The sequence below is a fragment of the Scedosporium apiospermum genome (genome assembly GCF_000732125.1).
Source record: "Scedosporium apiospermum strain IHEM 14462 chromosome Unknown SEQ_SAPIO_0110, whole genome shotgun sequence".
In the NCBI taxonomy this organism is placed as follows: Eukaryota; Fungi; Ascomycota; class Sordariomycetes; order Microascales; family Microascaceae; genus Scedosporium; species Scedosporium apiospermum.
Window position 1 is genome coordinate 402,493 of NW_015971811.1, and position 21,548 is coordinate 424,040.

The following is a 21,548-nucleotide window of genomic DNA, read 5'->3' on the forward strand; positions in this document are numbered from 1 at the left end:
AATGGTGCCAACATGATGTGGGAAGCCCACATTGATGGCCTGGCTAGACTCCGTTCTCGAGAAATCTACCTCGTAGCGCGGTGTTGACCTAGCCTTGCTTGTATGTGGTTCCGTCCCCTCTTCCCACCCAACAGGACCAGAGTCGTCAACATCTCTTCCCTGCCGAGCTACTGTTTCAGCTAGAGTGCGTAACCACAACCCTCAATTGTGCCTCGCCATCGAGGCCAGGCTATTTTCATCCCCCAGAACTAGCCTGATCCACCAATCAATCCATCGTCAATCCATCGTCAACCCCATTGTCAGTCCTGCCAAATATTACTTCCTCTACTTCCCCTTCCCCATCTCGTCGGAAGGCGAGCGCCACATGAACAAACTGCTGGGACCACAGTCTCCGGGCTGGCAACCTTTTTTTTTCCCCAGCCCGCGGCCCTGGTGAGATTGGTGACAATGTTTGCTGTTACCCCTTCGGACGGATCAAGGCTCGATCCCGGAACCGCCGGTAGTGGCTGATTGTCTTGTCAAAGGGATCATAATCAGCTCCTACTATCAACAGGGGGGGAGTCTAAGACCGCCTTCTTCGTGCTTGAATCAACCTCCTAAACGCCAGGGTTGGCGGATATATCAAATCTCTCCGTCCTATTATCCGCATAAGTTCATCACCCCGTCTGCCCATTCATCCTCGCAATAACCCCTGCCAGGTTAGCAAGATCCATGGAGTCGAATCATTAGGGTGGTTGTTTGTTTGTTCCTTCGGAATCCGTGGCCGAAGGGAGGTTGCTGTCACGTTTTAGACTTAGTCTCAAGGCAAAAAAAGAAAAGCAGGGAAGAAGAAAAATCCGCGAGACCATCATGAGGTCTCCAAGGAAGAGAGAGCCACGATGTACGAGGTATAGCACTACAGAACCCTCACCTTCCCCATACGGCTCACCGTTTATTTCTCTTCCCCTTCTACTGCAAGTGCTAAGCTCTAAGAAAAGACCGAAAAAAGGAGAGAAGCTGGTTAGCCATGCGCCGATTGTGGTCGTCTTTTCCCTGCCAGTCGGGACCACTGTCTGTACGTTAACCACGTCGTCGTTTCACATCTTCCCCCTTCCTTTTCCTTTCCAACCAGATATCGACGTGACCCCAATTGTGCCATGGGTCATGTAGCAAATTGGATGAAGAAAACAAGAAACATATCCTAGTCGGGTGGTCCTCTCTTCCGCTTCAACGGAGCTCAGAAATCAGAAGCCAGGCCAGTATGATCTCCTACCGACTTCTCCTCCAGCGCATGCAGCACGACATCATTCTCGTCTGTGCGCTCCAGTCGAGACGCTCTTAGCTCGTAGATAAAAAATTGAGGCTTTGGAGGGAGATCGTCCCTTTTTTGTTCTCGAATTCCAGAGACGCATGCGATCGGCGTCTTTCCCGTTTCCCCCATCCTACTCCATCGATCTGTCGATCTCTGCTCGAGCTATAGGAGTACACTAGAGCTCGTGGGGGGCCAAAGACAAGGACGATCCCATTACCCACCTCAAGGAACCTGGAAGAAGGATAAGGAGAAAAGCCTGACCTCATCGTGACCGCTCCTCCCATTCTAGAACCAAGAAATAAAACATCTTCGACCCTGTCCCTAGCTCCTCCCAATGTTTCATCATACATCCCAGACCAACATCCAAGTGGAGTCCTCTAAACCGCCCCCCATCAACGATCATCAACGCCCCCTCCCCCATCCCTTCAAACGACACTAAATTCAAAAGAGTAAAGCCTCCTAAGTGTTACTCCGCTTCTCCACGCCCGGCCTGTCGATCCCTTCCATAAGAAAAACGCTCCACCATCTTGTCATTTCGTTGTGTGCAAGATGCAAGGAGCTCGACTCGGCAAGGTCCTCTCTTTTGAGCTCGTGCTCGTGGGTTCACGGCCCGGCTTGTGGACATGCCGTGCGACCCCTCTTTGATTCCATTCGTTCCTCGGATCGATTGGGAACGTGATGCAATGTGAAGAGATAAACTACCTTCTTCGTGTGTTTCCCACTGTCCTGTCCCTTCAAAGCCTAAAGACGATCTGAAGCTGTTGCGGTCCTTGCGCCGCCAAAGAAGAATCCTCAAAGACTCTCAATTTATTTATTTTACCAGGCTTTCACCTCCAGCTAACCTAAGGATAAAAGAGTTATACAGGTAACAATTAAACAATGCTACTTCAAAAAAATATTGTGTTAAAACACGTACAACATCGAGGCGATTCCCTCTCGAACAGAAGAGCTCAAAACTTGTAACCCCCCAATCATCAAATATATGCAATTGAAGAGAAAAGGGGCGAGAAGGGAGGAAGGAAGGAAAGAAGGAATGAAAAAGAAAGAAAAGCCTCCTCCTTCGAATGCTCCCAGCGTTCTTGTGTGAATCGCGCCCCGACGCCTGGCCTGCCTTAACACTTTAAACACTCAACTCGTACACGCAACAAAGCGAAGTCCAAAAAAAACAACCGCATCATTCTCCCCATCCCCGGCCCTGGCTCAGTCTCCGTTCACGCCAACGTTCTCCTCCTGCTGCTCCCTCTGCCTCTTCGCAATGTAATACGTAATCAAATTCTTAGGATCATCCTTAATCCCTTTCAACACCTCCCAAAACACCGCCTCCCCAACGCGCGTATGCATCGCCACGCAGAGCTGCACGGCGTCCATCCTTACACCCGAGTCGGCCGACTCGAGGCACCGGCTCTCGAGCGCCGCAAGCCGCTGGAGCTCTGTCTCCGAGGGGACGTACGACGCGCGCTTCTCGAGGAGCTGCCTCAGTGCGTGCATGCCCATGCTCAGACACCGGCAACCCTCCGCCGTCGTGTCAGTGCTCTTGTCCAGCTGCGCCGTCAAGGTCATGACAAGTTCTGGGGCATCGCCCAGCGTGACGAGCTCGTCGGCAAGGAGCTCGAGGCCGCTGACGATGTAAGTGCGCGAGTCGTACGCGCTGCGCGCGAGGAGCAGGGATTCGAGGCCCGTCGACACGTGGGGCTGGAAGTTGAAACGCTCCTTCTTCAGGAGGAGCTTGATGGTGGCGAGGATCTGAGCCTTGACGTCCGGCACTTTCTCTCGGGGCGTGTTCTCGAGAGGGTCCTGGAGGAACTCGAAGAGCCCGAGGAGCAGCGCCTCAAACTTATCGCCCGTGAAGACGGCCTTGTTGTCGCGGATCAGGGACTGCAGCTTCCTGAAGCCGTGCACATCGAGAGACTTAGCCTTGATACGCGTGATGCCGCTCTCCAGGAGCCGCGAGTTCTGGCGGGACTTTTCGGGGGACGGTGGTGGCTCGTCTGGAACCTGACCATCCGAAGGAGGGAGGGGTGCCGCTGGCACCACGTTCTCATTGATGGGCCGATCCTCGAGAACAGTACCAGTAAATGCGGGTTTGGGCGTCTCTTCTTGCTCCTCGACGAACGGATCCTCATAGACCTGCAACGCCTTTGGTGGGGATGCGTCCTTCGGGGTGGTCGATGCAGGAATATTCTCTGAATCGACCTGAGTAGGTGTCTCGGGAATCGGGCTCGGCATAGGAGGAACGACCCTGGGCGGAGACGTCCTCAGGCTTCCAATAGTCGGAACAACGAGAGTAAGCTCCTCAGCCCTATCCGCGCTATTGGCCGACCATGGGCTAGATTGGGCCTTCTTAAGTTTCACCGGCGTAGTTTGAGGAGAGGCGGGCTTGGAGAAGGCAGCCCTGGTAGGAGAAGGAATGCTCGATTCACTCGCGTGGGAAGTGTGGCCCGGACGGGGTCGCTGCGCGACGCGCCGGGGCGAGCTAGTAGTCGGCGGCTTCGACGCGACGCTCCTAGTCGATTTCACGGTATCAACGGGGCTACTCGCCTCCGCCGATGGTCCGCCGTGGGACCGAACCGAATACGGCCCGGCCGTAGCAGGTCTAGCAGCGAGCTCGGCGCGCCTCCTAGTTGGTCGCGTGGGTGCCGCGGACATGCCACCCGAGTTTACGGCAAGCGTAGACTCTGGCCGTAGGCGGTGTTGGGCAGGCTTGGAGCTAGCGGGGGTTGGTGCGGCGGAGCTGGCGCCAGTCCGCACCGGCGAAAAACTAGACATGGCCGAACCAGGCCGGGCCGGAACATTCCTCGTGGCACCCAGCGCCTTCCGTCCAGCCATCACCGTCTCTCTCAGCGAAGACTTGGAGGATCCCATCGTGCTCTTCGATAGACCAAGACCCGGTCGAGCAGTAGTTGTCGTTGTTGCCTTCTTGGGAGAGTTGGGGTTGTTTGGATCCTTCTGGAGTAATTTTTGCGCCGTGTTGTCAAGGCCTTCCATGATCCTATCCACAAGGTGGTTGTTAGTATGATGACTCCGAAACATACATGAAGAGACTTTAAAAATTGATCGAACTCACAATTCAGCTCTTCCTGGCCAAATCTTAGCAAAAGTCCAATAGGTCGCTCGGGTCTTCTCTCTCACGCCAGGGTTGGCATCAGCCAGACCCCTCTTAATCGACTTCTCAATCAAGTCAAGCCCGCCAGAGTGCTCAATCTGCGCCTTGTGCTGCTCCTCCTTTATTATGATGGTTTTTAGCCAGCCAGTGGCATACAGGCGCGGCTGGACGTTCTTGTCCGCGTACGCCGACGAAATATGCTGCAGCAGGCGGTTATTAAAAGTCGCCTTGCTGAGAATAATATCGATCGTTGTGTTGGCGAGCTGCGAGCTGATCTTCTTGGTCGAGGCTGACAGCTTGAGCAGAGTCTGCATCAGAAGCTCCACCATGGGATCAATTCGAGGGCCGTAGCAGTTGGCGAGATCCTGGACGAAAGCACACCCCTCCTTCGACAAGCTCGTTCTCAGCGAGTTCATTGCCTTGATGATTCCATCCAGCAGCCCGCGCGCGCCATTAAGGTAGGCATCGGGGAAGTCGGACGGGGCATTGCCGACAAGAAGTCGCCTCAGAGTCGCCATGCCCTCCTCGCGCTTCATCCAGTTCTGTTCCGTCTCCTTACCCTCGAAGTGGTAGCCCATCTCGCGGAAGATTTCCTCTAGCTCGCGTTGGGTGTTGACGTAGGTCGGCTCAACGGCGTCGGCTTTGCCCTCGAACATGGGAGTGATTGGACGGTCACCAGCAGAAAGAGAGGATACGCTCGTCGTCAGGCTCGGCGTCGCAGTTTCAGACCTTTCACCGCCAGTAGGCGCGAGGGCCTTGACGATGGCCTGCTCAATGGCGGGCCGGACTTTGAAGTTCTTGAGCTGTCGCTTGAGGTCGGACTTGGCTGCGGCAGGTGCGGTCCTAGAAGTAGAAGGGAAAAGTCAGCAACATATTCCGCCCAGGCTCATACGCCGGAACCTAGGATAAATTACAAAGGCATCTTACTTGAAAAGCTCAATGACCGTAGCCTTGGCAACATCCCTCACCATCCCGTCAGCATCTTCCAAAAGATCCATCAGCAGCGGAACATATGTCCTAAACTGCAACCCCTGCTCCTTGTGCATCGTTACAAGCCAATGCATGCTCGCCTCCTTCGCCCTCGGGTTCTTACCCGACATCGCCGTATTCCTCACCGACCGCTCCACCTCAGCCGGCGCAACTCCATACACAGTCGTCATGGCCTGCGTAGCCAGAGTTCTCATCTTCTCTTTCTGATCGCCGAGCTTCTCAATGATAACAGGCATGGTGCGCATGGCTTCCTTGCTGATAAACTTGGGCTCCTGGCGCGAGAGCCGGGTGAGTAAGTGGTTCAGCGAGCTGAAGCTGGCGTTGACGAGGGCGGCATGCTGCGAGACAGAGGCGTTGCGGAGGACGTCGAAGAGCTGTGGTACGCACGTCTCAGGGACGTTGTGCTGCTTGATACCAGACTTCACGGCGTTGACGGCGTTCACTTTGGTGTCTGTCGAGGCATCGTGTTTTAGGAGCAGCGTCGCTAGGTCGGCGACCTGCTTGTCCGAGATCTTATCCGTCATCTGCAGAAATAAAGGGGGTAAGAGGGTCCCAGGAAGGGAGGTTCTACTTGTGTTATTGTTGTTGATTCGTCCGTACGGTAGACGATGAGTATGTCAATGCTTCGATCAGAGTTGTGGCCTCCGTGCCCGTGGACCTAGAGGGGGAGTTGATGCTGTCGTTATGGCGCGGGTATATATGTCCTGAGTCGATCATGCGAGATTGCCAAACTTGGCAGCGGTGACGGATTGAAAAAAAGAAATGCGGTTAATCAACAGCCTCGTCCCGTATTTATCGAGAGCGAACAATGTAATATGAAAGGACCAGCTCGACTTCGGAAAAGCAGTGAGCTGAGATATAGATGGTATAGCGGGGTTATTGATTCATGTAGTATCAAAAATGGCTCGAGACCGTCGGATGGAGTCTGGCTCTGGAAGCGGGTTTTGTCATGTCATGCAGTCCTGCAACTATTCTCCGCGAAGGGGATGTTTTTTAAAGGGAAAAAACAACAAGGGGCGAAGCAGGTCGCTGTTGCCCCGAGCGCCCACAAAGGTACAAAGGTACTTCGTACAAAGGTACGCATCCGCCAAGGCCCTGTAAAAAGCGGATCCTTTATCTTGGCGCCTCTTTTATCGATAAACAATGACGCCAGGCGGGTCAAGTCTCAAGTCTGGACAAGTCGAGGGGTCTTGGTTATATAAGCATATTCAGGGTCGTGTGCCTCTTTGTTGCCCTGAAAGGGAAGGTTGAGACTGATACTGGGGAATAACGAAGGAAGCTGCTCTTCGATCGTCTGGAAGGCGCAATTCTGGTTTGAAGTACAGAATACCATAAGGCTCGTAGGATTGTAGCTGTCGGGGCTGTCAGTGTCCTAGACACTTCACTTCATTCAATCATTAAGTCCTAGACCTTCTGCAACCTTGGTTTGATCTATCCTGACCCCGCGGACCCGGACATCAACCCGCATTTATTTATCAAGTCCGCTCTACCAACAGACTTCACCGTTTCCAACATCGTAACATTCACTCGTACCTCACCATTCTCTAAAACCGTGATATTCGTTTATATCCAACGTCATGGGGCCCTCAGCAGCATTCCCGGCGTCGTCGAACGGCTCGGAGCCCATCTTTACGCCAGGTAGTACCGCAGCTCCAAGTCCAGCCGAACCCGCTGAGAGTCCTTCCAATGGAGCCTCACCAGCTCCCAGCTCCAGACCGCCCGAATGCCCCAGCCCCAAACTCCGCCTCGAAATCCGTGATCTTACTCATCCGGGAGCCTCTCTCTTCCTACAATCCCTGAATGTCGCCGAGATTCTCCTCCCCGCAATCTATTCCATCCATGGCCTTCTCTACTCTTCCCCGAAGAAGAATCCCGTCCCCGCTCCCCCCACCCGCTCTGTGACCGTGGTACTCCGCCCCATGTCCGGAGTAGCCTACACCACCTCCACGGACCTCGACGTCGATCACAAGGAAATCCACCTCTCTCTCTCCTACGTGTCCAACATCAAGCCCGCCTCTCGCGTGGCCTCCGAAATCACCGGCGTACTAACGCACGAACTCGTCCACTGCTACCAGTATAACGGGAAAGGGAAATGCCCCGGAGGTCTCATTGAAGGAATTGCCGACTGGGTCCGGCTGAGATGTGATTTGGCGCCGCCACATTGGAAGAGGGATGAGAAGAGGAAGGCGAGAAGGGACAAGAACTGGGACAGAGGATATGATTGCACTGCCTACTTCTTGGACTATCTCGAGGAGAGGTTCGGGAAGGGAACCGTGGCGAGCGTGAATGGGAAGTTGAGGGCGGTTGAGTACGTCGAGGAGGAGTTTTGGACGGAGTTGTTTGGGGCAACGGTGCAAGAGCTTTGGGAGGATTACTGTGCCGAGGGGGAGGATGATGATGATGATGATGTCGACTCGGGAGTGGTAACGTCGCCGAACTTGCCAGACTAGGGAACCCCCAAGAGCCCGACGGTCCCCGGCCCCGAAATTCAGATTTCAAGCATCCCGGAAAACGAGCCTACACCCTGGCCTCCAATGGATAAGAGGATTCCCGCCCTCCTCGCGGAGATTCGGGCCCACCTTCGGCGTGCGGAGCTTATTCAATTGAGGACAATGGTCAGCCAGCGCCTTGAGGGTTGAACGACGATTTTATTTTGTTATTCTTTTCAACCACAGCGTTTTTTTAGTATAAGTCTACACACGCCAACGCAGCTAGAGCAGATATGCCACAGCGCAGGAAGGAAATGAGGAAGAAGAAAGAGTAGTCCTTAAGATATTGATCCGAATTGTTTCCGTATACCCGTGATATCCCATCCAACCAGTGAAATAAAAGTAATTTCCGTAGAACGCCGGGACCTGGGAATGAAAATAAATAAAAACGGGGAGAGAAAAAAAACAAGATCACGAAAATAGGAGAATAAAGAGACCACGGTTCGGCCTCATGTAGTGCGGGCAGGGAACCGTATTTACTGGCGGACAGGCACGGGGATATCGTCCTCGCTAACGGTGCTTCCAACCTCGGACCAGCTAGCCGGGGTGAACATACCCTCGCTGACACTCCGCACATCATAGTGATTGCTCTCAACATCCGAAGTGTTCTGATACGCACCGTCAACTCCCTCAGCAACGCCGGCATCCGATCTAACGTCCGCGCTAGCGATGGACATGCCATCGTCGGGGGTGAGCTGTCCGTCAGATAGGTCAGCATTCGTGAAGGAGCTCGCGGGCGAAGCGGGGCGGCTGGTCTGATTCGCCGCCTCGGCCCAGGCGGAAATGTCGCTGAAAAGCATGGAAGCCCTCTCTCCGAAGCGGGGATCGGCGGGTTCGCCGAAGCCGGATCGCTGCAGCTTCTCTCCGGTGGCGGATTCTTCCATGGTGCCTGAGATGGTGCTCTCCGAGCCGTCGTCGCTGGCGAAGTCGATTAGCGCAGCGGAGGACTCCTCGACGGGCCGGGGAGAAGCGGGAACGCCGGCGTATTTCTTCTCGTCGGCAAGGTCCGCGGTCGTAGCGCTGTAGATGTCCGACATCTCGTCAACCGAAGGGGCGAGCATCGATACGGCGAGCCTCTCGTCATGGATCTCCTGCTCGTCGGAGAAGGGGTTCGTATATCCAGCTTCGGCAGCACCTACCACATTTCTCCTCACGAGTCCGCCTCGATTATTGGCATCGGAACCGGAATTAATCACAAATGTCCCAGTCTCCCCAGATTCGTCTGGCTTCAAGAAATCATCAAAGCTCACACCCCTAGGTCTCGTCGAAGCCGGCGGCTCCGTCGCAGACTTCTCGGACTCCAGCTTCGATTCCCGCAGAGCGTTCCAATACATCAATTCTTCCCTTTGTCTCTTCCTCGACTCCTCGTCAGCATCGACGGCAGGCTCGAGGGCGCCTCGCGAGGACATGAGAAAACCTTCGGCATCTTCGGGTCTGTTGAAGAGGGGCTCGAGGTCGCCCGTTTGTCCCGGGTCGAGTTCGTTGCCCAGGTTATGTAGGACTATGGCGAGGCGGCGGCGGATCTGGTCGGCGTAGCGCCGGACGTCCTCATTTTCGTAGAGGGCCATTGCTGCTGCGACGGCGACGGTGACTGCCGCTATGCCGGCTGAGACGGCGACATGGTTGATAGGCGGCATGACAACCTGTAATGAAGGAGGGGTATGTTTCTGCAAAAGAAACAGGAATGAAAGAATGGGTGGGATAAATAGAATAGGAGGATAGATTCCAGAGGAGATGGAGTCGACGCTCAGTAATAAAACGAGGCGGAAGGGGAAAAAAAAGGATAAAGAATTGAGCCCCCTCAACAATGCTTGCTTTCCGAGGCGCAATCAGTTATGGAGGCGAACAAATGGGTTGGCACGAGACGATGATTGCGTGGACAGTGGCGTCACTCGAGTGTTCTTTTTGGTGGTTGCCTGACCTCTCACTATTAATGGTTAATGGCAATAGTGAGGGCCTCGGTGTTCAGGCGTTGAAACAGAGTTCGGTTGGGATTGATCAAATGGATTAAATGGATTAAATGGACTAGATCAAGTGGCAAGTGGCGGTTCACCAGACGGCAAAACTATGAGGGAGCCGATCTATGCTTAAGTGTACGTCAGTGCAATACGCAAATACGGCGGTAGAGGTAGAAACACAAGGAAGGCTATCAATAGATTTCTATTGATCCTTCGGAACTGCCCCTTCAGCGCCTCGTTTATTTGCACTACTTGGTAGTGTTCAGCTGAGAAAGCGAGCGAATTGAAAGACTCCCAAGCTGGACACCGAGTTGGAAACCCCTCAATTGAAACGCGCCAAAGCCACCTCCATCTCATTCCTCAGCCACAGAACATGGTGCTATGGATTCTACAACCAGAAGGGCTCCCAGCTAAGGGCTTGCGAGATGTGCGAAGCTCCATAGTAGCATTGCGACAGAGGAGAGATGGTCAGAATGCTTGCCCGAGGGAGATTTGATGTTGCCCGAGCCTTGAGGGATTGATATCAAAGAGCACAGGTATTTGGGATACATCAAATCTATATATTTAAATCAGTCTACGCGGGTATATAAGAAGTACACAGGTACTGCGCCGATGACTGCCCTCGAGGACTGGGATGCTGTGCGTTCTGTGTCCACGACACTATTTTCTCATCTTATAAAGAACTGATCCACCCTCCACTTCTACACCTCAATGGCAGCTGATACGCCTCCCCCTCGGCCAGTTCGGGAGTCCATTCTTGAGATTGACGACCATTCATGGACCATGGTGGATAAACTCCGCATCTCTCTGCAGCCTGCAGCGCCATCGCCTGGGCCATATTGGAGTGATGGCGCCAGCGCGTTCTACACCATTTCCAAGCTAGCAAGCCAACAACCATTTCCCCAAACCCGCCCACTTTCACCCACGAGTCCAGGAAAAGTAGTGCACCATGCGGGTGATGCAAACGCGGCCTGGAGAATCGGCGAGGCCTTCTTGAAAGTGTAGAAGGTGTCCTTACCAAATACAACCGGCGAACACACACAACTCTGCGCCATATTCATGACCCCGTTAACGGGTTTACGCTAACCTGCTCCATCCCCCGCGTCTTATATCACGATGAATTCAACGGGCGATACTATCTGGATCACGACTCGCGTACCAGGAGAGACACTAGAGAAGGCGTGGCCGGCCATGGACGAGGCGGCCAAGCAGGTGTGTGTCGACCAGGTCGTGGAAACTTGCAAAGAGCTCGCTCGGAAGGAGAGTGCTACGATCTATGGTATCGACGGCGGCGAACTCTCGGAAACTTGGATGGACCCTTGCTCGAGTGGGCAGTATTCCCACGAGGCGTTGCTTCGGGTTTGTAAAGAGATTGGGATGGACGACACAGACGACGCCTTCGTGCTGCACCATTGCGACCTGGGTCCTACAAATGTCCTAGTAGACCTTATTGTTGACTGGGAAGTGGTCGGATTTATTCCCAAGACCTGGATCAGGACCAAGTTTTGCGTATGCGGCGTGATAGACTTTGACTTCGCTGCCGGGAGCGTGGAGAGAAGCAAAGATTGGAGGCAGCCGGTCCAGCTTCAACTGGGACGGGAAGGGTTCCCGGAGGTTGCAGAAGCCTGGAGGAAACTGTTCTGGAAGAATTACCATGCCACACGCACCGAGTAGAAATACCCCATAGTAAAAGCGGATTCTACTAGAGTGAGAGGAGGTTTCGTAAATGCCTCTATCGGATCCCGTAAAGCCCTGTCCTTGACTGGATAGGTGGAAGACACATTCTACTGATCGATCTACCCCGATCGAAGATAACCGCTGAATATCACCTATACAAACCGGCTACCCGGCTTGCTCAGAGAAATACAACCCAGGACAATGTCAATAAGTGTATACATATACTAGACTGTTTTCTATCTACCTGAGAAGCACTTCGAGAACAAGGTTGAATATCACACCGACGGCTTCAGAGGCCATCTCGTGTCAGAGGAGGAAAACCAGCCCGAGCAGACAGGCCAAGGAGATGGTGCTGCGCCACCTTTGCTTCTGAACAAGGCGAGATCAGCCCTAAAGCCTCAGCCAAGGCGTTTTGAGGACTGGATTCAGCCCTACCGCCGGGGTTATTTCAAAGATGGCTGGCAATGACATGCCCGGTTGAGGGGATGTTACCAAGTTCAGGTTTCAAATGCTCTTCACTTATGGTGGCCTTATTTACCATTTTAGCAGTATAGACAGGGAAGCAAGAGCAATTAGGCCTTTTACAACAAAAGAAGGCCTAGCAACAATATTGATCACATTTCAATAAAAGCATCAAAAAGTTGAAGTTAAGGGGTTCATCTCTGTTCAGGAAGGAACAGCCCAGCTTTGCTGGACTTGCTCCACAACCCTATGTACCCTAGTTCCATTCCGAATCTCAGATCTCATGTAGGTAGGCTCAATGCTAAAAAGGCTCCATTGCCATGCGTAAAAATATTAAAAGGGGAGTCATCAAGCGTCAATACTGGTATAATCAATTTTCCATCCTTAAACTCCTTGCCTTGCTAAGTCTTCAGATAAAGAGCAGAGCAAAGGCAGTTAACCGTCCTAGGTAAAATTCCAGGGACAGCAAAAGAAATAGTGTTGGATCTCAGAGGCAAGATTTTGCCTGGAGGCTGTTCGATGCTGTTCCTTGGACAACGAATTTACCGGCTGGTGTTGGAGTTGTTGGAGGAAGTCGAACTGGAGGAGTTGGTGCGGGTGGCCTTGGCACGCTCACTAAAAATAGACTGTTAATTGCCAGCCTTATAACATGGGCAATCGACATAGTTCTCGACTGCCAAAAGGGCATGAGAACCAAAAGAAAAGCACTCGAGAGAAAACTTACTAGGTAGCGCGGTCCTGGAGGTGGGCGGTGTACTTGGCGTTTCCGGTCTTGATGTGGAACTTGATGCCCTTGCCCTCGAGGGCAGCAGCGACGTGATCGCCGGTAACCTTAGCGGGAGCAGGCATTGTGTTTGGTATGTGTAAGCTTAAAGGAGATGTGTGTGGAAGGACGATTGGGTCGCGGGTTCGCGAGGGTTGGTAAATGGTCAACAGAGATGATGTTGTAAGAGGCAATGAACCTTGAGAAGGATGCTCGAAAGAGTCTAGGGTGATGGCTGGGAAAAAAAAAGTGGAAGGGGAAAGGTTTCGAGAAGAAGACGAAGGTCGGGGTCTTAAATAGTTTAGACGAGCAGTGGGAACGGGAGGAAGGGGGTGTGTGTGTGGGTGTGGGAAGGGACGTGTTGAGAGTGGGAATATCAAGTCAGAGTACACGAAGTAGAGAGTCAAGTAGGAGCAAGGGCGTACGGGAGCAAGGGGCCGGCCAGGTCGGGGAAGCGAGGGAAATAGCGATCCCGAACGCGAACAGAAGGCTTTACACTCTACTTGTACATTAGTAGCGTAGCCTACTAGAAAGAAGGCGTCACCAAGCGCTAAACATCATTGAATCATCGATGCTCCACATGCTGGGTTAGGGGCGAGCCAATTCGAGGGAGGAGCAAGGAAAGATGGGAACACCCCCAACTCCCTGAGGAACAAGACCGCCCCCATTGGCGATGTGCCACCTCCGAAAAGGGCAAGTAGCTGATACGCGGTTCCACCACAGAGCTCCATTGTTCCGAGACGCCGACAAGTACGCTGCCCTGGTATTGTGGAGTACTCCACTGGTCTAGGGACTTGGCAACTTAGGAACGACGAAGCTTTGAAGTTTACGAATGAGACTTTTTTTTTCTCCTCTCTTCTTTTTCGCGTTCTCCCGCTCAATTTCTGGAGTTTGCTCGGGAGGCGTTTCAATATTGAAAGGGGAGTGAGCATTCTTGACGTTTACGGGGAGGGTGTACCGAGTAAACAACAGCCACTCCGGACCGTGCCACCACCAGCGCCGCATACAGTGTTCTACACGACTCCCACAACTCCTGCTCCTCCTCGCCAGGCTGTTGAGAATATTCAACAAAGAAAACCATCAGTGTTGAGGACTAAGTCGACATCTCTTCTCTTAGCCCTGCCACCTAAAAGTGGCCCGGATTCCTCGCCTATTATTGCCAGTAACAACGATGATACTCTTCGGGACCAGAACCAGACCCTTGAAGTCTCATCGACCGTGAAACCTGCCTAAAAAAGGGTCGGTCTGGTCTGGCGCGACTTTGGGGGTCCCAGCTTCAAAGTAGCGGGGGATTGGAATCAGGACGCTGGCCCAAAGTGGATTTATCTGGACATCGAAGCAAATCAAGGAAATCTGGAAACGTGAGCCATTTTTTGCCTCGGGGAGGCTACGAGGGAAAAAATGGGGCCTCTAATCTGTGCGAGGCTACTCCCAATCCGCGGATACTCAGATCGATCCTAGTCGATACGCTACAAGCGAGATGATACTTGTTGCCTGATGGATTGATGAGAGGGGCCATCGGCGTGAACCAAAGTTCTCCATGGTTCCTCTAACCTCTTTCCAAGCTTGGGAAGTACGCTTCTCTACTCCACATTGTAGCGTCGAAAAACAAGTTGTTTCATTACTTGTCCACTTCACTAAACTACGAAGGAGGCTATCCTCTTTTCCGCGAATCCCACTCTGATCCGCCGCATCCGTCGTTTCTCTTGACGTGCCTCATCTGCCCATCTCCGCTGCTCCTTGGGGGCGGTATTTAAAGAAGTGGTTTTTGTGTCTTTTTGATATTTCTCTCATTTCGCTACGAGCTACTTCGTACGCCCGTACGGGATGAAGGAAGTACGATGCGTAGGCCCATATTCCACGTCGCTCGGCTTATACGACCTACGATTTTCTTGGTATTATCAGTGGAATGTTTGAGGTAATTTCTCTCACCGCAGGTTTCTTTGAGCCGCCGTCCGCCTGGCCGCAGCAGCCGAGTTAACCGTGCTTGCCTGCCGCGACCCCCCCGGGCGTCGATGGCACTCGTTCCCCTCAGACTCTTTCCCAACAGGACTGGCTGGCCCCCCTCTTTTCTGTTCCTTCTTCATTTTCAGGCTATCGTCGTTTTCGTTTCTAGTAGGTGTCAAATGCGCCGGAGATCACTAACGCGACTTGGTTGCTGCAGCGCCTGGGTCTCGCAGACAGACAGGCAGAACCAGTCGTGAAGTGTATCAACGCTATCTAGATTCTACACTACTGTACCTGGGTGGAGCCCGTCTATGGGGTAAGACGCCAAAGGTCGATGATCCGCTGCTTCAGACGCCTTTTTAGGGCAGCTCCAATGATTAGACGGGTCTTGTGTCTGGAGAGCTGGGAAATTGGCATTTTTTTGATCCTACAACTGGTGCGGAGCTGCAGCTGGGCGATCAACTTTCTGCTGTCCGAAGGAGCCAAGGCCAACACACATCGCGCATCACGCACCACGCACCAGTAAGAGCGGCATGTTCGCAACACTGACCTATCCTAGTAGCTAGGCAATGAATGTAGGCCTATTCCTCACGTACAGATTGCAGCTTAAAATTCGTCTTACATATGCATCAACCGCTTTTTGAAGCCCGTTCTTCTAGAACAACACAACACATATTATCCATAGAGGTGCATGCAGGATGCGCGTTATATACGACGAAAATCGTGCGTTGAGGCCTTGAGGGTTGTCAGACATATTCGGCCGCCCTCTTCCCATTCGATGGAAGATGTTGCTCACGCGACCAACCACCCTGGTGTCTGAGCCGAGAGTGAGAATGAGAATCTTAAAACCAAATGGGGGGTTATAGAAAAGAATAAAAAAGATGAGATGTGAGGGCCAAGAGAAGGCGATCGTCGGACGGGTTGATCAAGAGCGGAGCTTTTCTTGACACCAGTCCAATATCCGGAGTGCCAGAATAAGCGGATACTTGTATATTTCGTAGCCAAACTTTAGGTATTACGCTGCTTATACACTCCTACATACCCCAGCTAGCTATGAGCTCGAGCCTGGAAATGTATTTACTCGGATGGGGAGTGTCAACGGGCAGCGCTGATCAAGAAACAACTGATGCACAGCTCTGACGAACAGTGCTGCATCAAATCTCTACACAGTCCAATCGAACCCTGATTTACTAGACTCACACCCCGATTTCCCCACCTCTCACAGCCAATGCCCACGCCTTGAACCTCAGTGACCTCATGTCACCACCAAATGCCAAGTATTGCCCCAGTCCGTCATCGCGCCCTCCCAACATGCAGCAATCCGGAAAGCTTCTAGAAGCCCGCACCGAATGATAAAAGCCAAGGAAAGCATTTCCTGCAGGGCCAACGCAGACCCCTCCTTCTTGGGACATCAATGGAATGACATGTGGCCATCGATGATCAGAAAAGAATCCTTTCGAAATGTTTTTTGTTTGATATCGCTCTTTCTTTCTGTCCTCTTTTTTTTTCCCCCTCAAATCGCGAATATCCCTCGGTGGCTAGATCCAGCCATTCCGTTCATTCCGTCTTCCTCTTTGGGAGAAAGGACAAAGCTTGAGGGCGGGCTCCACTCTGATGACCAATGCCGAAACCCGGCGTGTCTGCGGAGCTCGATCGGCGCAAAAAGTTAGATGGCGACTCTCCGATCCCGAAGAACCAAAATTACTTTTTTTTTTTTTTTTTTTTTTTTTTTTTTTTTTTGCATTCTTCTAAAAGGCTAAAAGTAATTATAGAGAATTAGGCACCCTCTTCTTCTGAAAAGGAACCGGGATCGCATTTTTAAGCCTCCGATCCCGATCCCGGTCCCGAGCCCGAACCCCTGCCGGAGGTGAAGCGTATTACACTACGAAGTAAATGTTATGTACCCTCGATTGGCGCCAAAAATGGCGAGTGTCTTCCATCATTTCCACTATGCTTCGGGGTTCATAGGGTGGGGCGTAAAGCCTGGTGTAGTCTGGTGTAGAGGGAACTTTGCCAGCCGACCTTTCCGGGAGGACCTTAATACGAAGTCCTTTTTTTTCCCCTCCCCTCCTTTTGATTGCGTTTTAACTCTGTCGTTGGTTTAGACGGAAAGGTATCTTCCCGACCCAGTGGTACTGGGGACGTTGACTTCGGGCGAGCCTTTCGTTGGAAAGGGAATGGGAGAACTGTCGGTTTGTACCAAGATGAAAGCCCTCAGGAACGAGAATGATCAATGTTGCACGCTAGGAAGAGATAGAAAAGCAACATGTGTCTTCCTGCAGTTGGGCAGAATGGGGGTGTTTCTCTTCCTGCCCGCACTCAAGTGGTGCGAGACTAGGAAGCTCGTATGCTCGGGCCGTTGATAGTGATATAACTTGCAGCGTTCGTTGCCGCCTTGCAGTAGGTTGGAACCAGCTGAGACTCTGCTAGTTTCCCGATGGGTGCGGGTGCAGAAACGTGAAAATACATGCCTTGGGATTGAGTTTGGGTTCCCGAGGAGGGGAAGGTCATAACTTGGGACGTTGTGTATGCCTCCATGACCTGAGGTCTGACGACAAGTAAGGAGAGGTTCTGTATCCTTTCCTCCCTAGCTTTCCCCTTTGTAAGCTCAAGAGTTCCATCTAGTGATCACATTGGACAATCCATGATGAAACTACAGGATATAGAGCCGGCCTACATCTGAATTTCGATCAAAACTCAACCTTGCCTGTTGTAAGGGCGGTCAAGTAACGTAACAATATGGAGGGCCCGGCCCGTCCATCCTCGATGTTCCTCAAACAGATAGTGTCTCTTTCTCCTCGGACCTGCCAAGCCCTTGCCTTGTTCATCTCCCAGGGGGGCGCTACCCTTGGGGAAAGGGATCGGGGCAGGCAAGTCTCAGCTCTGGAACTGCAAGGCTCCTCCGGGGATGCCTATTGCAGAGAAGAAAGAAAGAAATTAACCTGTATATGCACAAACGTTGCATATCCAGTCCCATTCCGTCTCACGATCCCATCGGCGATTAGGAAAGGAATAAAATTTTTAGATTCTTATGTTGAAAGTTTGGGGATATGCACGTTGACGTTGTGAAAGCCCTTTTTCCCCCACGCATATTTCCCGATTCTACACCGAGGGACACCGCCAGCTTGTGCCCCCAAACTTATTTACAATTTCACATGGAACATGGAACATGGAAAGACGTCATTGATGCATTCATGTCTCGTGTCTACCCCAACAAAGACGTCGTAGCCGAGTTTTGGCTGTAGAACTTGCCCAATTGATTAGGCGTGAGTCGCGTGAGGAGGACAATTCGTCGAGAAACGAGGCTTGCTGAATGCAGTTTGGGCACTCGTGTCGTAAAAGTGTTAAAACCTATCGACAGACAATCCCTTACCCGAGACGATTCGGCCATACCACAAAAGTCGACCAGGAAGCATGAACGGGGACACGAACCGGTCCTCGCGAGCAGATTCCTCTTTTGGCCAGTGCCAACACTCAGGCATCTTTCTCACACCTTTCCTCCCCCTGTCCACCTTGTCTGACCGGGAATACCATACACCATCGCTCACCTCACTACTCTTGGTCACACACCTTTCCATGACAATGACAGCCCGCGATGTTTGGTGTGGTTAATCCCGGTCTTTAAAATCCAAACGGCACATGCTTCTGTTTAGAGTGAAGGTGAGGCACTGCTTTTCCACGCCCACGCCTGGACCTGCCTGTCTTGTATAGCCGTCAAGATGCCTAACCTCATTCTCCATAAGCGACATGAGCCTTCCTTACCTTTCTGATCTACATCACACCTCTCAACTTAATCGCCATGAAGCAGCAATGTCATAGCCCATCTCTGCACCCAACGTATCCATAACTTCACTCGCAAGCAGGTCCAAGGAGCGAAACATCAATCTCATCCATCTATTCACATCAAGAATGCTTACAGTACATCCCCCACCACTCCCCCTTTTTTTAGTGTCTAGGCAACGGCCCAAGTTTCGAGTCTTCGTATCCGTCATCCCATCCCTAAATACAGTCTACTATTTGAACATGAAAAACAAAGGGGAAAAAAAAAAAATGAGTTAAAAAAAATGAAAAACCTCAGAGCTCCCATGCCAAAAACTTGCCCCTCCAAAAAAAGCCCTGAAAAATATGCGTACCTTTATCCTCCCTCCTTGCCAATCGTCTCCTTAACAGGACACAGAGGTCTCAAGAGAAAGAGAGACGGGTGAACGGAGGAGGGAGAGACGGACCAACCGTGGTATCTAGTTTCTTTTCCTGTTTCTATGTACATTCCACCCCCTTTGTGTGTCTATCGCCAAATCCCTCTCTTTCTCTTCTTATGATTTAGAGCTTGGCAATAATGGCATCGGCATACTGCGAAGTAGAGGCCTTGCCACCAAGATCACCAGTAAGGCTCTTACCCTCAGCAAGGGTATCGAAGATAGCCTTCTCGATGCGGACGGCATGCTCAGTAAGACCCATGTGTCGCAGCATCATGATGGAGCTGAGAAGGAGCGCGGTGGGGTTCGCCTTGTTCTGGCCGGCAATATCGGGAGCGGAGCCGTGGACGGCCTCGAAGATGGAGACCTCGTCACCCATGTTACCCGAGGGGGTGAGGCCGAGACCGCCGATGAGGCCGGCGCACATGTCGGAGAGAATGTCACCGTAGAGGTTAGGCATGACGAGAACCTTGTCGTTGTAGGGGACGGGGTCGGTGGTCATGCGGAGGCAGGTGTTGTCGAGGAGCTCGGCGTCGAACTCGATGTGGGGGTACTCCTTGGCGATCTGCTGGGCGGTGGTGAGGAAGAGACCGTCGCTGAGCTTCATGATGGTGGCCTTGTGTACTACGCGGACCTTCTTGCGGCCGATCTCCTCGGCGTGCTGGAAGGCGAAGCGGAGGACGCGCTCGGAGGCATCGCGGGTGATGAGCTTGATAGACTGGACGACGCCGTCAACGACCTCGTGCTCGATGCCGGAGTACTCGCCCTCGGTGTTCTCTCGGATGAGCACGGTGTCGACGTTGTCGTAGGGGGTCTTGTAGCCGGCGATCGATCGGCAGGGTCGGAGGTTGGCGAAGAGGTTGAAGGTTCGTCGGAGGGTCAGGTTAAGCGAGACATGGCCCTTGCCAATAGGGGTCTATGGAAGCGAAAGTAAGGATTAGCACTGGGGATCTTCATCGAGAGGTTTGAGGCAATTTTGTTTCGGTTTGGGGGGGTATCTTCGCAACATACCGCAAGGGGACCCTTGAGGGCAACCTTGTTCCTCTCGATACTCTCAATCGCCGCATCGGGAATCGCCGACCTTCCGTCCTTGATAATGGGAGTGACTTCAATGGGTTCCCATTGAATAGGAGTCTAATCGATTAAAAGAAGAAAGCATTAGCGACCAACATCTCAGAACAATTCCGTTTTTGTCCCACGATTCCACGACCTCCAATTGAGGCTGCGGTGAGGTGCAGCATTGATAGCGGTAACAGGCGAAGCATGGTGACGTCGATAAGGAAGGAACCCGGCCCCAGTCCACTTCGTGATCGTGATCGCGGGATATTCTGAACAATTGGAAGAAAAAAAAAAAAAAAAAAAAAAAAAAAAAAAAGACGCACCTTGGCAGCAGCGAAAATGTTCTTGACAGCAGCAGAAATCTCGGGACCGATACCATCACCCTCGATCAAGCTGACAGTGTAGTTTCCCTAAAGAACGGTCAGTTTTCCCATGTGTTTCTCTGCCATCTGCAAGGTAATAACATCATGCGCATTTGTCAGGAACAAATAGCAGAAGGAACCCGAAAACTCACATTAACATCCTTGACACCCTCAAACTTGGCCACTCGCTCCTTGCTAGCAGAATAGTATCGCTGAGCCTGTCAACGAACAACATATTAGTCCAATTGCCCCCAAAGCGCTTCAATTGCTGGCTCATCGTCGCGAGAGCTTCACAGCTCTCGGCCAGAGGGAAGTGCGGTTGGTAGGTAGCCTTACCTGGATCGCGACGCTAACCGTTTTCCGAGGACCCGCCGAGCGAGCACAGTGCCTCGCCGTAATAGAGAAGCTCCTGACTGCCAGCATTGTGAAGGAATTCAAGTGCAAAGAAGACTCGAAGTAGGGATTAAGAAAGAAAGCAGGTATAAAGAAGGAAAACACAGGTCTATCGTCGTGAACCAAAGGAAAATGGATTGGTGGGGATGAGGGAGAGAAGTGAGAGGTTAAGGGAAGAGAAGAACAAGGTTTGAGGTTTGTAGAAAAAAAAAAAAAAAAAGAATCAAATGTTTTTGTCTCGTTGTCCGAGAATCCGTTACTTTCTTTTGGAGGGGGAAAAGGAACCTTGAAGACCAAAGACCAAGCAAAAAAGGGACCTGGACCCAAGCAAAAAAGGTCATTCATACATTGAACGGACCGGATACAGCAAGATTTCGGGACACAGTAAGATACATCAGATACAATTCGCCTGCGTCACTACGCAACGGGCCAGTGGAGCGCAGTAACAGCGACCGAAAGTACCCTAAAAAAAGCTTGGCCTCGACCTTCACGTTATCAACTTATCTTAGGCCCGAACCAAACGCCTGAAAAAAGAGAGCAACGCCGTCTATTGTTGCAGGGGGTGGAAGAGTTGGCCTGGTCCAGGCTCCAAGGGAGATCCACAGAAATCCATTCCCCGTGCAAATTGGAGCTCGCAAGGCAAACTCGGATGGTTAACATGCCCCACCCTTACGGCGAAGTGTCACCTCCGATTGGCTGGAGATCTCCGGAACAAGCCACACACGCCGCATTTGTGGCACAAGCTCCACCATTTTCAACCTCTCGGAGACGGAGCGAGCCTATCTCCGCTCGGAGCACCGAGAAGCTGAGCGGCTGAGATGCCTGAACAGAGCCTGATAAAGTGATAACGGAATCGTC

General features: G+C 52.2%; 2 protein-coding genes and 3 pseudogenes across 2 annotated transcripts; 2 read left to right on the top strand and 3 right to left on the bottom strand.

The window, feature by feature from the left end:
- Window positions 1-2,491: 2,491 nt before the first annotated feature.
- SAPIO_CDS7088 (Protein STU1) lies at window positions 2,492-6,101 on the bottom strand (the record flags this gene model as incomplete). Its single annotated transcript, XM_016789019.1, has 4 exons — window positions 2,492-4,280; window positions 4,356-5,237; window positions 5,322-5,908; window positions 5,985-6,101. The coding sequence occupies 4 exons, from the start codon at window positions 6,099-6,101 to the stop codon at window positions 2,492-2,494; spliced, it is 3,375 nt and encodes a 1,124-aa protein (XP_016640846.1).
- Window positions 6,102-6,961: 860 nt separating this feature from the next.
- Window positions 6,962-7,834, top strand: SAPIO_CDS7089 (annotated as a pseudogene; the record flags this gene model as incomplete).
- Window positions 7,835-8,349: 515 nt separating this feature from the next.
- SAPIO_CDS7090 lies at window positions 8,350-9,510 on the bottom strand (annotated as a pseudogene; the record flags this gene model as incomplete).
- Window positions 9,511-10,947: 1,437 nt separating this feature from the next.
- On the top strand, window positions 10,948-11,505 carry SAPIO_CDS7091 (annotated as a pseudogene; the record flags this gene model as incomplete).
- Window positions 11,506-19,000: 7,495 nt separating this feature from the next.
- Window positions 19,001-20,720, bottom strand: SAPIO_CDS7092 (Isocitrate dehydrogenase (NAD(+)); the record flags this gene model as incomplete). The annotated part of the gene is made up of 5 exons (XM_016789020.1): window positions 19,001-19,792; window positions 19,888-20,010; window positions 20,259-20,345; window positions 20,450-20,515; window positions 20,634-20,720. 5 exons carry the CDS (start codon window positions 20,718-20,720, stop codon window positions 19,001-19,003), a joined length of 1,155 nt encoding a protein of 384 aa, XP_016640847.1.
- Window positions 20,721-21,548: the final 828 nt, after the last annotated feature.